General features: G+C 39.0%; 1 protein-coding gene across 2 annotated transcripts in view; it reads left to right on the forward strand.

The window, feature by feature from the left end:
• The window catches only part of LOC111869020 (serine/threonine-protein kinase mTOR), a 68,631-nt gene that overhangs the window by 39,334 nt on the left and 11,143 nt on the right, over positions 1 to 18,154 (forward strand). Inside the window, exons 24-35 of one of the 2 annotated variants that reach the window (XM_023860200.2) lie at positions 227 to 443; positions 3,275 to 3,460; positions 3,721 to 3,846; positions 4,222 to 4,367; positions 4,704 to 4,808; positions 5,870 to 6,131; positions 9,272 to 9,445; positions 9,833 to 10,054; positions 10,319 to 10,501; positions 12,080 to 12,389; positions 16,604 to 16,746; positions 17,594 to 17,734. In XM_023860200.2, the coding sequence (XP_023715968.1) occupies positions 227 to 443; positions 3,275 to 3,460; positions 3,721 to 3,846; positions 4,222 to 4,367; positions 4,704 to 4,808; positions 5,870 to 6,131; positions 9,272 to 9,445; positions 9,833 to 10,054; positions 10,319 to 10,501; positions 12,080 to 12,389; positions 16,604 to 16,746; positions 17,594 to 17,734 (2,215 nt within the window). Of the gene's footprint in view, positions 1 to 226; positions 444 to 3,274; positions 3,461 to 3,720; positions 3,847 to 4,221; positions 4,368 to 4,703; positions 4,809 to 5,869; positions 6,132 to 9,247; positions 9,446 to 9,832; positions 10,055 to 10,318; positions 10,502 to 12,079; positions 12,390 to 16,603; positions 16,747 to 17,593; positions 17,735 to 18,154 lie in introns of both variants that reach the window. The other variant, XM_023860199.2, reaches the window with a different exon arrangement.

The following is an 18,154-nucleotide window of genomic DNA, read 5'->3' on the forward strand; positions in this document are numbered from 1 at the left end:
ATCCTCTTCTGTCCCCAAGGTCATCCAGCATCTCCTTACGTCTTCTTCCTCGTCTTCTGGTCACTTCTATCTGCCTCTCCATCTTTCCTTCAATAACTTCTTTTAGAAGGCAAGTTACCTCATCACATATTTTTTTCTCTGTGTGTCACAGCAATGATTTTCTTACAGGGAACCCTATTTCTGCTTTATGAGATCACCTTCTTATCTCTCATCATTCCATTCACAGGGGTCAGCTGAATGATGTAGCCACAAAGCACTGGAATCACTTCAATGAAGAAGGACGTCAGAGGATGTCCCGAATGGCTTCAGCTGCAGCCTGGGGTTTGAATCAGTGGGATGCTATGGAGCAATATGTGAATTGTATTCCTCGTGACACTCAAGATGGGGCCTTCTACAGAGCTGTCCTCACAGTTCATAGGGGACAGTATATTGCTGCTCAGCAGGTTATTTTTGGGAGATTCCCCATTTTCAGAATGCTTTTATTAAAATCTTGCATATTGACGAGATTTGATGTTCATTTATTGCAGATACAAACCTAATGTTACAAGGCAAATTTCACTGCAGATATCACAGTGCATAGTCAAATGTTAATTTTCTTGCAATTTTGATGTACAGTAAACCCTTGCTGATGTGGAGTAATTGGGGGAGAGGTCATCAGGATTAAGCCATAATCCAGATTAGTGAAGCAAAAGGTAGCCCTAAAACACAAATAAGTGGAAAATTTAATGATATAAGTAGTGCTGATGAGAATAAATAAAAAAATATCACTGTAGAGGCTTTATTTAAAAACTTTTATTTATTGCTATTGGAGTGGGACTAAGTCCCTTGTACTGTGGCCACTTCTGGCCTATTGTACCAGCCCCAGATGATAGGTGAGAGTGATTGTGGAGCAATTGGTGGAATGAAGATTGGCAGGGGAAACCGAAGTACTTTGAGAAAACCTGCCCCAGCGCCACTTTGTCCACCACAAATCCAACTTGACCAGATCCAGGATCGAACCCGGGCTACCGCGGTGGAAAGCCAGCAACTAACCACTTGAGCTATGGCACGGCCTTTAAAAACCTTAAAAAAGACAGTACATTTATTTATCAAAAGAAGACTTGGCAGTTGTACTTGTTTTTGAACATGGTAATGTAGGTTTGATGAAACTGTCAAGTTTTGTCTGAACTGACAAGTGACTTATCTGCCTTCCTTGTAATGTCACGTGTCTTTTAAGTGTCTGCTCAACTGTGAACAGCATTTTTCACTTTTGTATTTTGATCCAGATTAACTGTAACTGGATTAGTGAGCGTTTATTGTATTTGTATATTCAGTCTGTTAAGTATTCTTTTCATGTAATGTGCCAATTTTATATGAATAATTTTTGAGAAAAGCTGTGAATTTTTTTTTTTTGGTTCATGTAAAACAGTGGTTACGTTGGACAGTATGAAGCAGTATTAAATTGTTCTGCTTGCTTCTGTTGTAGACCCAGCACCAAATGTTATGAAGATCTGTTGAGTATGTAGACACAGACATTTTTCCTTTCATGCATTGATTTTGTGCATTCTGCAGAAAGAGTGCATTAAAATGTATAAGGGAACCTAAATGTCACAATTCAGACTCTCTTAAGATATCAGTCTGTTTGGTAGTCGTTTGTAAAATACAAATCCATCAGATTACCATTCCTAACAAGTTTTCTTCATCATTGATGTTATTGTCCAGTAGATTGCAGATGATGACATCACATATAAATTTTGATTCTATGCTATGAGTATTATAAAGCAATTTATCAGTATCACAGTAAACAAGGCTGTACTTTGATAAATTAGATTTTATAAATTTGATTTCAAATGGATATTTTGTTTATTCTCTTGAGTGTAGTTAGAACAGGAATTAAGATGAATTTAATTCATTTTAAAGTTGTACTTTGATGTACAGGGTTTGTCCGAAAAGTAATGTCAGTGATTTCATTGTGAAGTGACTATACGTCGCAGCGCGCTTAGACCGGTTGGGATCGGTGGAGGGGGAAGTCACCTTATGAACGCGCGGTGGCTTAGTCGTCTCCGAACTTCGTGAGAGTGACGAAAGGCTTTTCCGTGAAACTCGTTTTTGTCTCCCGTGCAAGCCGCAATGCAGCGTTCCTTGGAACAAAGGATTGCCATCAAGTTTTGTGTGAAACTTGGCAAGTCTGCAGTGGAAACTTTTCCCATGATAAAGACGGCCTTCGGTGATGATTGTCTGTCGGAACGTCAGGTCTACCGGTGGCACAAGGTCTTTTTAGAAGGCCGTGAAGAGGTCGGCGATGAAGCCCGCGCTGGACGGCCATCAACAAGCACCACCGACGAAAATGTGACGCGTGTGAGAGAACTTTTGAACTCAGACCGTCGTTTGAGTGTTCGTTTAATGGCACAGACATTAAACATTCCAAAAAGTACCGTTCACGAGATTGTGACGAACAATCTGCAGATGCGAAAAGTGTGCGCAAAGCTGGTGCCCAAAGTGTTAACGGACGACCAAAAATCGCGCAGAGTTGAAACGTGCCAAGAACTTCTGGACTTGTGTGAAAGTGACCATCACTTTTTAGACAATGTCATCACAGGTGACGAGACTTGGGTGTTTGAGTACGACCCCGAAACAAAAAGGCAAAGTGCCGAGTGGCACACCTCGGCATCCCCTCGCCCCAAGAAGGCCAGAATGAGCAAGTCAAAGGTTAAGGTCATGCTCATTGTGTTCTTTGACATTAGGGGGCTGGTCCACCATGAGTTTGTACCACATGGTACAACCATCAACGCCAAATTCTACGTGGAAGTGCTAAAGAGACTCAAACGAAGGGTTTATCGCATCCGGCCCGACATCGCGGACGATTGGAAACTTCACCATGACAATGCGCCAGCCCACACCGCCTTCCTCGTGACCCACTTCCTGACCGATTCAAAGGTGCCAACGGTTCCCCAGCCGCCCTACAGTCCTGACGTGGCTCCCCCAGACTTCTTTTTGTTTCCGCGCTTGAAAACTCCTATGAAAGGACATCATTTTGGGACAGTTGACGAAGTCAAAGAGGCTTGCACCAAGGCTCTAAAGGACATTCCGGAGGAGGCCTACCATGACGCCTTCGATGCCTGGAAATCTCGCTGGAAGCGATGTATCGACGCAGAAGGAGCCTATTTTGAAGCCTTTTAATGTGTTGCACCGATCTAATCAATAAATGTTTTTTAATCGACTCACTGACATTACTTTTCGGACAAACCCTGTATACTATGCATTTTGCTTGCAGTAACTAAGATTTTGTCTGCAGCTCATCGACTCAGCGAGAGATCTCCTGGATACTGAGTTGACTGCAATGGCTGGAGAGAGTTATCAGAGAGCATATGGGGCTATGGTCTCTGTACAGATGCTGGCAGAATTGGAAGAAGTTGTCCAGTATAAATTAATACCAGAAAGAAGAGCAACCATTCGTAAAATGTGGTGGGATAGGTTACAGGTATTGATAGGATTATAGTCTTACATTACTGGCTTGGCAATGGTAGAAGAGAGAGTCTGGCATCTGTAAATGTATTTGATTGGAGTTTGGAGTGACACTGGTCATTTTCTTGGAGCCAGAACTTCATAATTTGCAATATTTTGTCTCAAACCCACATCATATATATATATATAATTAAGACTGCTAAATCAGTAAAATAATACCTTAGTATGCATAGTTTTTCTGATTTTCAACATATCTGTGTATAACTTTTTGTGCAGGGTTGCCAGCGTGTAGTTGAAGACTGGCAACGGATTATACAGGTCCACACCCTAGTAGTGTCTCCCCAGGAGGACATGTACACGTGGCTTAAGTATGCAGCACTCTGCAGGAAGTCTGGACGTCTGGTGAGTGACAGGAATGTACTCGCTCATATTATATCACTGATACAGTAGTATTAGGGTCGCCCAAAAGTAATGCAACAGTTTATTTTTTTCTCATTCAGAATTTATTTTATTAAAACTTCAAATATGTCAGATTGTTACCTGAATCTTTGGCTGCCTAAACATGTTTTTCAATGTAGTCTCCCTCTAAATCTATGGCCTTACACTGCCAAGATGCAAGAACCTGTATATCCTCATGGTACAACCCTGCAGGTCTCTATTGCTACCAGCTCTTTACTTTGAAAGTGGTCGCGGTGGCAGCAGTGGAGGAAGTCGTTTCCAAAGCATAGAGCAGGTGGTGAAAGTTCTGAAATGGTACCTTCTTGGCATGTTATGCAGATGTTGTCCCACAAGACATTAGTAATGCTGCTTGGCATGGATCCATCACAGAATCCAGACCAGCCTTTACCAGCACACCATCCTCAAGTCACATTTGCCTACACTAAACACTTGTGGATGTCAGATCGGAGGGAGGAAGCCTACAGGTATGTTCTAATTCTCTTGTCTCTATTCTGTATGGAAAAGATAGTGGCAATGATATCTCATGCTGTCATTTTTTATTTATAGTAACAGCATTATGAAAGTACCATATTTTAATGTTTAAATGTAATACATCTAGACTGGCTGAGGAACCCATCTAGCCTTCTGTACAATTAGTAGCAGGCTCTTTTCGTGGGTTAAAATGACTGAAGTGTGAGGGTTACCACTGACTTTCATTTAATGCTGTAATTAAAAAGGCTTTGTTACCTATAGATAACAGCACACGGGTACAACGACTAGGCACCTCCAAGAGAGAGTGAAACTTGTACATTATGTTGCAGCCAGCTGCACAGATTTGTTCAGTCCTCTCTCCACCCTCAGACCCTCCAACTGATGGGTCAGGATGAAGATAAACAACAAGAACTTCGCTGCAGACTTCTTGCAAGGTAATACACAACACTGTGAGAAGATACGAGAATGTAGTGACCTAAACATAATACAACAGTATTCTAAGGATCTGAAAAAACTAGTAAGAGACCACATCAGGCTCTTGGTTATATTTTGTAAGATGATGCAACTGAGATAAAGATGTTTATTGTTAACTTAGTATTGTAGAAAAATCATACTATGTCCACAATTTTAGTCATTAAATTTTGAGGAACCAGTTGTCATCAATTTATTACAGCTAATTCATGTACCAACTTGACAAATATAAGCCTTATATCATATCATCGGGTGCTTTTTGTCTTAAAACAAGCATATTTTCGTAAGAACAAGATGTGTTTAGGCTCCTAGCAATGGCAAAGTTTGAAAATTCATGTGGATCTGGCTTGGAAATGATTGCAAGATCAGTTTGAGCTTCAGATGAAGTGGTGGTTACAGTGGACCAAAGCAAGCCAGACCATTTCACTCACAGCTTTGGTTTAGGCCTCAGAGTACCAAATTTTGTGACATTTGTTTTTTATTCTAGAGATGAAACATGCAGTCAGATGGACATGATATCTCACATTTAATGTGTGCAGAGAGCACATAAAAAGTAATAAAATTATTCTTTTATGTTGTATTCTGGTTCTTATTTTTTATACCCTGTTCTAATACATACTATTTCAGTTTCTTATTAGTTTAATTTGTTTTTTTAACAAGAATGTTACAGTTTCTTTAGTTTAGAATCCCCATGCAGGTTTCTCTTGAAACCATTAGCCATTGTTGTCAGTCCATGGTCTTCAGAGTGTTAATGTTCTTCATTTATGGTTTTAGTTCTATTGTTTCAGTCTTGATATTTCGCAATTAATGTTTTCCTCAGTTTGGTATTTAGATCTGTTGTTTACTAAGGAAACATTAAATGGAAACGGGCAGGGAACACCAAGAATGCTTGTGTGAGTGCATCCTCATCTGTCACAAAGAATCCGTTTAGGTTAGGAAGGTTCATGAGTGGATGGCTTGAGCCCAAGAGATAGCAAAATGCTGGATTAGAATAGATTTTCTGTATCCATTGTTATATTTATAGGTGTTACCTGAAGTTGGGCCAATGGCAGGAGAGCCTACATGGTATTAATGAACACACAATTCCTGCTGTCCTGCAGTACTATGCTACAGCAACTGACCATGATGCAACATGGTACAAGGCCTGGCATGCATGGGCATACATGAACTTTGAAACAGTTCTCTTCTACAAGCAACAGCAGCAGCAGCAACAGCAGACAAATGAAGTAGGAGGAACGGCTAACAGAGCCCAAGTTGATCCCAGTGCAGCCTCTCGTGCCGGACTTGTAAGTGCTTAAGAATGTTTTTTACAGATGTAAAAAGAAAGTAAAGCTATCCCTGTAACAGGCTGTGGAGGTCCATAGGGTTGTGAGATGTCAAGGTTCCCGCATTTTCTAGACAATCAGCTCATAGATTGCAGTAAGGTTTTCAGCCTTACATGCAGGCCGCCCTTTACCCCCACGAACATTCCAATAATATTCCTGGTACTCACTTCTGGAAGCATTAGTAAATTGAAAAAATTCCAATGACCTCATCAGGAGTTGATCCTGCAACCTTCCAGCTTGTAGCATAGTGCCTCAACTAACTACACTACTTTGTGCCCCCCTTCTTTACAGATGTACATAACATAACCTCATGGACATTCTATACCCATGTGGTGTAGCTTTAACCTTTTAAATTCTTATAATAGACTTAAATGAAATTTGGTACAAGCATAATTTGTATCATATTCATAAATCATAATTGCCATTTTATATCTGGGGTCGATAATAAATTGGAAGCCATGTCCTATTAAGTATGTGCTAAATCAGTGACTATTTGAAGAGAAGTTGTTTTATTATATGAGACAAATATATTTCATATATTGCATCATATGAATAATGCTGTTTAATTTTGTGAACTTTACAGTATAATGTTATTCTGGAGGCATTTGAATCAAATCCCAGCCAGGAAACACAATAATTAGTGTTTTCCCAGGGGGGGGGTCATTTACCTTTGGTGGACAAATGTTTTATATATATATATACACAGAGGGTTCCAAAAAAATGTACTCACCCTTTGATAGTCAATATCTTTGGAACAAAATGACATGTAGTTACAATTCTTGCACAGAGAGAGTGAGAGAGAGAGTCATTGTATGTGTTCAAAGTGACCACCATCAGCAGCTAAACAGCATCGATGCCACTGAACTGCTGAGTGAACTACGGCTGTCAGTGTGTCCGGTGTGATGGCTGCACACAGCACTTTGATGGTTTCTTGTAGCGCGTTCAGTGTAGCTGGCTTTTGTCGATAAACTTCATCCTTCAACGTTCCCCATAGGTAGAAGTCAAGAGATATTAGGTCTGGAGACCATGGTGGGTACTCAGTAGCACCTCTTTGACCTATCCATCGTCCAGGTAGAGTGTCATCCAAGTACGCCCTGACTTCTCGATGGTAGTTAGGTGGAGCACCATCTTGTTGTAGGTAAAATCTCTCATCTCCAAACAGCTCTCAAATGGTAGGGAAAATCGATGTGTGAAGCATATCGAGATACACCACAGCATTGGAAGCTGGACTTATTACTATCCATGGTCGCCCAGATCTTTGCTTATGCACATCATGAACAGTACCGTTGGCTTCAAATTTATCCCGAATATGGGCAGTTGTTCAACGTGTTGGTGGCTGAGTTCCAAACTCATTCTGCCATTGTCGTTGTACCTCTTTAATTTTGTTTTGAGAACTGAGGAGTAAATATTCATCTGTGCTGTTAGTGCTTCAAAAGCTTTCAAGGAAGTGTGACCTATTCAAGGACTGGTTTTCAGTAGCAAATTATCAGTTAGGAAGTCAGTGTTGGATTGTCATATATTTCTTTATCAGTTAAAAAGTCAGTGTCAGACTCATATATTTCTTTATATATCATTTTGATTTTGTGTCTTGGAAGACGTATAAACCTACTGAGCCAGTATTACTTTGTGAGTAAAAGGCATCTTTGCCACTGTGACTTTCGGTATCAGTGTCGGACTGGCACTCTTTTCGACTAGTATTATAATTGCTTTGCATCACTATTTTGCAAGTATTACTAACAGGTGAGAGTGTCGCTTTGTCAATCAACATAATTTATTCGACTTTGCTGGAAACCCACCTCCCCCAAGATGATTCTTCAATCGCACAAGGCAAACATCACGGTCAGTGGCGTTTCTTGGCGGAGGCCAAGGTTATCTGGGGCCCAGCTGAGTCGACTGGAGGTGAAGCATTCACAACACTGGCCAAACAAAGGGAAACAAAGACGTTGTGTGTTTCACTAAATAGGAAAAGCAGGAGCACCATTTTCTATTGGAAAAAGTGTGATGTTGTGCTGTGTGTTGCAGGCTGCTTCGCGAAGTGGCACGGACATCAGAGTGTGAGGTATTGTAGACTGTGAAGTGACGCAGTTCAAACTCTTGTACAATCTGAACAAAATATTCTTGTATATAGTGTGATTACAATATAGTGTATTTACATTATCACCAAGTTGCAGTGCATGGGGAAACCCACCCCCTCCAATAATAATAATAAAATAAAATACATTATCACCAAGTCTCAAGGGTGTAAAAAAACTACAGGTCACTCCTCTGGAATTTCATAACATAATAAAGATTATATTTTGCATTTCATGACAAAATAATCACAGTTAATTTTCGTTTGTAAAAATTGCTCTTTTGTGTATATGTAGAAAATTTTATTGTCTTTCAGGTTGTTTTAGTTCGTGTTTTATGTTGCATAGAACGGAAACTATGTAGTTTTTTCTGAAAGTTTGCAATGTTAAAGAATTAGGGTGATTTGAATCCTGGCAATTTAAAAGTCTGTACATTAAAGGTGCCAGCAGGTAAATGAGAAGGCAATACTTAACATAGCCCCATTGTCCCATATTTGTACCCACTTTTTGTTATCATGTTATTTCTTGATATTACTTCAGTAGACAATACAGAATTGAGTAAAGCCTTCTCTGTAGTCATCTGCAGTTTTAAAAATCTATAACATTTTGAAATCTCAAGCGTAATTTGAAAAATGAAGGTCAAATAAAAAGCTTAAACTGCAAGTATTAACAGGTTATGAAGAGTAATATTATCTGGATTGTAATGATGTGTAATTTGGTACAAGTGCATTGACATTTCAGAGGAACATGTCTTCATCAAAGAGTAAGCCAAGCAAGTAACCAGCAGTAAGCAGTGGGCTCTGTTTTCTACCTGTTTATTGCTGGTTTCTTGTTTGACTTACTCTTCAACCCTGAAGATGGAGGTGACACATTCATCTGAAATGTCATATTGGACTTTTACTGAGCTACATGGCAATACAACCCAGAACAATGTCCCTTCATAGTCACTGCAATATTAACTGGTTAGCTTTCTTGATAAATACAGCAAATACTACTTTTGTTTTGTAGCCAAGCTCTTTGTATATCTCCCAGTTCACGGTGCCAGCAGTGGAGGGGTTCTTCCGTTCCATTGCCTTGTCACATGGTAGCTCACTGCAAGATACACTTCGACTGCTGACACTTTGGTTTGACTATGGTCAATGGCCAGAAGTGTATGATGCCATTGTAGAAGGGATTCGCACAATTGAAATTGATACATGGCTTCAGGTAAGTTTTGTATGTACTTTTGTCATGGACCAATATCAGGTGCACCTTTTCTGTTCCCACTGTGTGGGAAAGCAAGGTAAGACTTTCAGCAAGTAATGTGGGCCATGCTTGGCAATGATGTTTCAGCCATCATAAGTTTTTGATTATACATGGCTGTTTATTTTCACTCATCTTTCGCTGATGGCAGGGTGTAGCTTTTTCATATCATTTACCTAGATTTTGGTAGTTGTTTACTAATGTATGTTTCTATGTCTTTTTATCCTTTGATATAAAAGAAAATGTTTGATCAAAAAGTCAAAGCACAGACTTAAGTGCCCACTCCACACACAGTTGGGAGCCATTTATATGTCCGCACAAGGGGTTCATGTATTGTATATGTTGATATAGGTGATCCCTCAGCTGATAGCCCGTATTGACACTCCACGTGCTCTGGTGGGAAGGCTCATTCATCACCTTCTGATAGACATTGGTAAACATCATCCCCAAGCCCTGGTTTATCCCTTGACAGTTGCCAGCAAATCTGCCAGTATGGCGAGACGCAATGCAGCCAACAAGATCCTCAAGAACATGTGTGAACACAGTCCTGTTCTGGTCCAGCAGGCAGTTATGGTAACATAACCATTTTTTTAACAAGTTTGTATGTATCTGGGATTTGTACCAGGTCAGCATGGGCATTCCCTAGAATTTATATATATTATATTTTAAAACATTCATTTATCAGTTTTGATGTTTCACTCTTCCTCTGCATTTGAAGAGAGTGTGTTCTTGCGTTCAGATTTCACATGTAGATTTTGGACCAAGTACATGGATTTAAGTTAAAAGTTAACTTCATATTTATATATGATAACATATTTATTCTAATTACATTTGCAGGTGAGTGATGAGCTGATCCGAGTAGCAATTCTCTGGCATGAATTATGGCATGAGGGGTTGGAAGAAGCAAGCAGGCTCTATTTTGGAGAACGTAATGTGAAGGGGATGTTCGACACATTGGAACCTCTTCATGCCATGTTGGAGAGAGGGCCCCAGACTCTGAAGGAAACATCTTTCAATCAGGTAAAAGAAATGTTTATGCTGCTCTTATGACTGTAAGATAATATTGATTCTTAATTAGCATGTTTTTGATGAAATAATGCATAATCTCACCGAACCTCATTAGGCAGTAATGTTGACTCATCTTTTATACTGAACATTCACCAAAAAATATATGTCCTTATGCTCAAATTTGTAAAAGAAACGCTAAGCAACAGATTATCTTGTTAACTGATGTGCCCATGCAGAAAAATCAGCAGTGAAATTTAAGCAGAAATGTTTGTTGTTCATGGTGGTTGCTTATGTTTACATCTTTAGGTACCGTTTTTTTAAGGTTGCATACTCACTGTTGCCATGGTCCCATTGCTTTTCTTATGGAAGAAAGAACAGAGGAGGATATTGAATAAACTCAAATTCATGTATGTAACATCAGAAGTAATGATTTTCCTGGTACTGTCTCCTCAGGAGGAACTTTTTTTTTATTTACCATTTCTTTCTACAGTGCTAAACTCGTGTTTATGTTTTTAGACTGGAAATTGACATCTTTTTGGATTGTGTTTCATTTCTAAACACCAAATGCTGGTCAGGACTGCATATCATGTGCATGAAGTCAGACTTATATCTGTGGTGTTGGTGGCAAGAGCTGTGTACTATTTTGGAATAAATTTGGAAGTACTGGATTGTTAAAAAAAATAACCATTTATATAACGGCTATATAGATGTAAATACATATATATGAACTGTGATAATTAGTGTTTCAGACTGATTTTGTTTGATAATTTCATAATAAAACATGGTTGAGATACTGAATTTTAAAGAAACATATAGAACTTTTGACCTTAATTTGCCGCAGTAACAAGTTTAAATCATGCTGTGGGAGAGATAACAGCCCAGCGTACAAGGAATGCAAAGGAACACTGGATACAACTAAGCAAGCAGCACATCCAATGGGACATGAACACAGCTGCAATATGTAAGATAGGAAGACAGTCATCCTATAAAATCATCCTACAACATCAGAATTCAGAAAAGTTAATAATAACGACATGCCGTAATGAATACTATTTGACCAGTTGAACACTGCAGTAGACTCCTTTAAAAAATGTTTTGCGTGAAGATGGCACTATGTGACTGAAACATGTAGCATAAACACCAAATGTACATATATTTTAATAATTTTAATGACATTTTAAACATTTAACAAACTTTTTTTTTATTTAAGTGTGAATGAATGTTGTTAAATTAATATTGTTGCATTATAGACAGGAAACAAGACTACAAGTTATAGCCCAGAATATATGCAAGTAACTGATTAACCCCTACTGGCCATGTGGTGAACGTTTGTAACGGCGCGTGCATGTGGTTCAGCTTACTGAACACCTCAGTTTTCTTTTAGTACAAATACTATTATATTTATGTTAGAAACCGGCTGCCAGCCTTGTAGTACTGAGAGTTCTAAAAGTCCCTGTTCCCAGACGGTAAAGGCTAAGAGTAATAATGCATTCATAGTTCAGAATATGCAATCCCTGCACATTAAAAGTGGGATAGTACATAGAGATAAAACAAAAGGATACATTCACTTAGAACATCAATTCTGTATAGGCTTATGGACGTGACCTGATGGAGGCACAGGAATGGTGCCACCGGTACAAAGTATCTGGTAATGTGCGAGATCTTAACCAAGCATGGGATCTGTACTACCACGTATTTCGACGCATCTCGCGCCAACTGCCACAGCTGACCAGCCTAGAGCTCCAGTATGTCAGTCCAAAACTGCTGATGTGCCGAGACCTTGAGCTTGCAGTACCTGGCAGCTATATTCCAGGACAGCCTGTGGTTAGAATTGCACAGATTCAGAGCTCATTGCAGGTCATCACATCAAAACAACGGCCACGAAAACTCTGCATCAAGGGTAAAGTTAATCAACTCATTCACTCTGTGTGGCAAAATGTTGCTTGAAAATTTGATAGCTGTTGCAGTTGGTCAAGAAATTCAGTACTTGTATGGAATTTGAATGTTCATTATTGTGCTCACAAAATCCCACCATTGGGCCAGGTTCCATACCAGTTACGTACAATCCACACCTTCACTTGTAATAATTCTGTTACTTCTGCTGTGTAAAGCCATGCTCCTTACATTTTTCAAGTCATATGTATTGAAATGATATGCTCGTTATTTTCTTTCTAGGCTTTTAAATAAATAAATATATCTGTATATACAGTAATAGAAATTGTAACTTGTACTAAATCAGTGCTTTAATATTACTGTTGAAGAAGAGAAATACAAAATCTAAGGTTCTTACAGTAGTGACAGTGAAGATTGCATGCAGACTTCTCGGTTGTGTCTTCAGGTAGGCAGACTACTTGGCATCACATCCTAGAAGTTAGCAATCTGACTGCCATTGGTTTTGTACATGTAAGTGCAAAGTTTGTCTCTTAATAATGTGATAGTTTTCATATTGACACTGCTTCAAGCCGTTTGTATGTTTTGTAGTGAACCCTATATATATTAACTCCTTCCACACAACATACTAACTAGATCACCTCATGGTACTTGTATTAACACAGCCACAGCCAAAGATATCAGCTCATTGATGATCAGTTAGTTTAGCATCTTTGACGGTATATGACATCAAGTGTGACATACTGATGTTCAGAGCAAAGAATGGGCTTCTAAAAGAAAAATCTGATCCTTTAACAACTACAATGACGTGCATGAATACATTAAAATATTTATAAATTATCTCAATTAGTCTGTTTACAAATATGGTTTAAAAAGACTTTGTTAAAATTTAGAACCAATTTGGTTCATGTCCTTTATACTGCCTCTCTTTAAAGGAAGTTGAGTGTCTACCACCTCATGGTTCCATTCTTTGATAAATAGGACTCTGCAAATATATTGTAACGTCTTTGGAGTAGATACTTCCTTGGTAACGCAATAACAGTGGGCTGTTGCGTAGGAATTGCAGAATCAATGAAGCAGCGTTTCCCCAGTGACAGACAACAGAAGGTTCCCAGAGTACCAATGGCCGTGGATATATAACAAGGTAATGTATTCGCCGAGACAGTCTTGGGATAGCCGTCGCCAAAGACAGATGAGATTCAGCCACGGCCAAGGACAGTATAAGCATTGGAGTACTGGGCCAAAAGCCAAGTGATAATAATTGTATGGTGTATAAGTGTGTGTGTCCAATAAAGATTAGCTAAATCCGAGACCCACGTAAAATTATTTGTTGCGTGACAACTGGTGTTAGAAGCGGGATCAGTTCGGATTAATTGGATCAAATTTAAAGGATTGGACTTATACACGCGATTAAGAAGAATTATTGGTCTAACACTGCACCAGCTAAAATGGAGTCACACCAGATAATGGAACTCCTGCTGGCTATGTGAGAAGAAGCGAGAAGCAACCAGGCAAAGGCAGACGCCAGACATGAACAAATGATGGCCGATTGGAAAGCCTGGCAGGAAAAGACAAAAGCCAACCATGAAAAAATGGAAGACAGATGAGATCCAGCCATGGCCAAGGATAGTCGAGACATCGCATTGGGGTATTGGGCCAAAAGCCAAGTGATGCTACAAGTGGTAATAATTGTGTGGTGTATAAGTGTGAGTGTCCAATAAAGATGCGCTAAGTCCGAGACCCACGTGACAATATTATGGGTATAAGGTAGTATTTCCATAATCCCGATTTTATTTAAATGTGAGCTTTTGTTATTTTATCCTACCTTTAGTGTCGTCTCATTGTTTGTCAAGGATGAAAGATTAAAAAGGAGAGAAAGAATAAAACATTTTGTCAGTCACACTGGACAGATTTGATAACTTTTATAATATTGCTAGTGTGACGGATCAGGATGAACCAAATAAAAAAAAAAGTAACGTGTAGAATTTTTAGCAGGTAGTTCTGTGGTGGGGCTTGCAGTCAAAGAGTCCATTATTGCAAGTCCACTAAAATTATACTGTGTGTTGATAATTGAGTGCAGTGCAGCAAAAGACTCTGCAACCGTTGTTTTCAGTGGATAACTAACTGAGTTCATGGAGCTGAGCCCTTCTTGAGAAGCTGCCAGTTGTGCAGCTATTCAAGAACTTCCCAAAATTTATCCTTGTTTTTGACCATTTTGGATAGGCAACTTAGCAGACAAATGCTTACTTATATGCACTTTACTATAGGTTTCATTTAAACACCTTTTAATCAGCCTAACTGGTTTCATGGGTACCCCAAATGCTATGAGAATATTGTACAATACTTCCCTCTTAACTGAATCATAGGCTTTCCTGAAGTCTACAAATGGTTGTAATCTCATTTTCCTCCAGTATCTGACAAATGCAAAAGATCCGATCAATAGTTGATCTGTTACATTAAAACCCACCCTGATGATCCCCAATAATTTGATTTATGTATGGACCTAACCTTGAGAGAAGGATATTGGATAATTTTTTTTTTATGAAATTATCCCATGATAATTACTACAGTCAATTTTATCGCCCTCCTTGTAAATTGGTACAATAATAGACTCATTCCACTGATCAGTTAACTTTTTCTTATTCCAAATAGAATTAATAAGTTTATGGATCTCAGACCTTAATGTTTCACCACTTGCTTGAATCAATTTTGCCAGAATTTGATCACCACCTGGCGATATCTTTTGAACTATGTATATTCAGTGACTGAGAGAAGTGGTTCTTCCACCTGTTCAGAGCGTTGTGGGAATCTGCAATTAGATCACCATTCTCATACTTCACCAAGTTACTTCTAGGTTGGTAACCCCTCTTAAATTAATTTATTCCACTATACAGGTTCCTAATGTTCCTGTTTTTACTGTTCATTGCAAGCTCATTAATTTTGTATTTCAGATATTCCCTCTTATTCTTCCTGAAATGCCTGCTGGCTTCACATCTTATATGGTTCAGATTATCTCAGTTTATTTTGCTTGGATCCTGTGACCACTGCAGTTTAGCTTGTTTCCTTTAATCTAATAATTCTGGTGATACTTTATTGAACCATGGCTTATGCTTCTTCATTTCATAATAACCTATATTTTCTTCATCTGAAATTTTGATATTTCTCTAATAGTTTCCCAAGCTATATTAATATCCACCTCAGCATCTAAATTTTCCAAAGCTGCGAACCTATTTGAGAATTCAGCATGATACTGCTCTTTACCGTCTACCTTGTTTAATTTCTTGAGATTGAACCTCTCCATATGGAATCTGTGTCTTGTCTGTTTACTCACTACGAGTCTCTCCCTAACCTTTGCCACCACCAGACGGTGGTCAGGATCACAGTCTGCTATCCCGAATGATTGCACATCAGGTACACTTGAATGTTATCTCCTGTCTCTCAAAATATTGTCACGTGTTGGGTATGTCACGCGACAAATAACTTCACGTGGGTCTCGGATTCAGCGAATCTTTATTGGACACTCACACTTACACGCTTTACAACTATTAGGACTTGCAGTATTACAATTACTGCTTACACAATATCTCTGCCAATACTTCTATAGCTCTTTATATCTAGATTCTGACTATCTTCAGCGGCAGCTTCCTGAAGACTGAGTTCTCTATCTCTTGGCGTCTGCCCCGAGACTGTCTGGCGAATCCTACGCAACGAGCCACTGTTATTGCATTGTCTCTGTGGGAACGCTCCGTGTATTCATTGTAACAGTGGAGATTCGACGCTCTTAACGCAACGGCTCACTGTTGTTGCATTACTATGGAAGTGTCTTTTCCAAACACGTTACAGTATGGTAAATTTTATTCTGAGTCTTTCCATCAGATGTCCAACTAACATTTATGAATGTTACGATGTGGGAATGTTGTACTTTTGTCAGATTTTTGGATTTGGCAAAGTTTACTACACTAACACCCTTATCATTAATAATTTCATGTAAACTCTCATTCCAAGTTGTTGGATTGAAAATGTCTTCCCTATCTACTTTGTAATTGAAATATAAGAGAATTTTAATATGGTATTTGGGGAATTATTGAATACACGTTCTAGTTCATCGTAGCTGTCCTTCATATCATCGTGTACTGTTTTGAATGGATACGGATAATAAAGAAAATTATTGTTTTATAATTATGATATGTATGAGTTGTCATAGTTTTGCACTTTTACCATCAGGGAGCAATGGTCGGGATTACATGTTCCTGCTGAAGGGTCATGAGGATTTACGGCAGGATGAGAGAGTGATGCAGCTCTTTGGTCTAGTCAATACACTTCTTCTTAATGACCCAGACACTTTCCGCAGAAACCTTACCATTCAGGTAAGCAATGCCCACATGCTTATCTTATACAGTACTATAATGTACTTTTTCACTTCACCAATCATTTCTCATTTTATTCTTTTGCATCAGTCGTTTTTCCAGTGTTTTTAGCCCTTAGGCATGTGTTGTGGTAGAATTCAGACATGGTGCCAAGTGGCTCTTAGTTTTGCAGCAGAATGGATTGTTGAATAGTGAGAATTAACCTTTTCATTGAGTATGACAGAACATTCTGTCACGATCCAGTGATAAAATAATGGGTATGATGTACAGCTACATACCCTGATTTCAGTCATGTAAAGGTAGATCCTGGGTATCATGATCTCAAGAGCTGAAACTATTAGCATTGTAACAGGTGGAATTTTGCTGTTGAGATGGCAGCACTGTGCCAGACACACAGCATAGTACCTGCTGTCTAGCCAGTCTCTTTCTCCACAGCAGGCACTCAGGCTGTAGGTTGAGATTGCTTTCAGTTTATGTTTTTTTGGACTTTAACAGATCAAACTTTTAGCAGTTATTGTACATACAATATAATATTAGTTTAAAATAGAATCATAATAAATACATTTTAAATGCTGAAGACTGTAAAATATTTTAAGTTACATGACTGAAAAATAGTACCTGGGGCAGGTTACACCACAGTAGCCACAACTCTTTAGGCAAGTGGTTAAACCAGTCAGCATCAGTATGGGGAAGAATCCTAGCGCAATAGTGATAGTCACTGAACAGAGAAGTGAGATCTGGAAATGGAACATAAAAGGTGGAATCTTTGAGAGAGGAACTTGATGTGGAATATATTATGTTTATTCTGTAAAAAGCTTCCCATATTTTGTTCCTTACCCCACTTTAGAGATATGCTGTGATCCCACTGTCCACCAACAGTGGCTTGATTGGTTGGGTCCCTCACTGCGATACATTGCATACGCTTATCCGGGATTACCGTGAAAAGAAGAAAATCCTGCTCAACATTGAACACAGGATAATGCTGAGGGTAAGGAACATTGAAGTCTGTCACTGAGATTGTAGTGTTTTGCAAATTTTGTTTGCTTACAGACATTGTATTTATATACAGTAATAAATTCCTAGATATTATCCATCTTTGTAAGTTGGTTGAGACACTGTGCTACAAGTCAAAAAGTCGTGGGTTCAATTCCTGATGAGATCATTGGATTTTTCAATTGACCCCATCCTTCCAGCCACCCTATGGCGCTGGGGTTGACTCAGCCTCTAACAGAAATGAGTACCAGGAATATTCCTGGTGGTAAAGGGCAGCAAGCACGTAAGGCTGACAGCCTTAGTACCATCTGTGAGCCAATTGTCTGGAACATGTGGGATCCTCAATGTGTCTCAACTCTATGGGACCCCACGACCTGTTATTGGGATGGGTTTACCTTTTTTTTTTTTTTTCCTG

The sequence above is a fragment of the Cryptotermes secundus genome, unplaced genomic scaffold, assembly GCF_002891405.2.
Source record: "Cryptotermes secundus unplaced genomic scaffold, Csec_1.0 scaffold70, whole genome shotgun sequence".
NCBI classification, from domain to species: Eukaryota; Metazoa; Arthropoda; class Insecta; order Blattodea; family Kalotermitidae; genus Cryptotermes; species Cryptotermes secundus.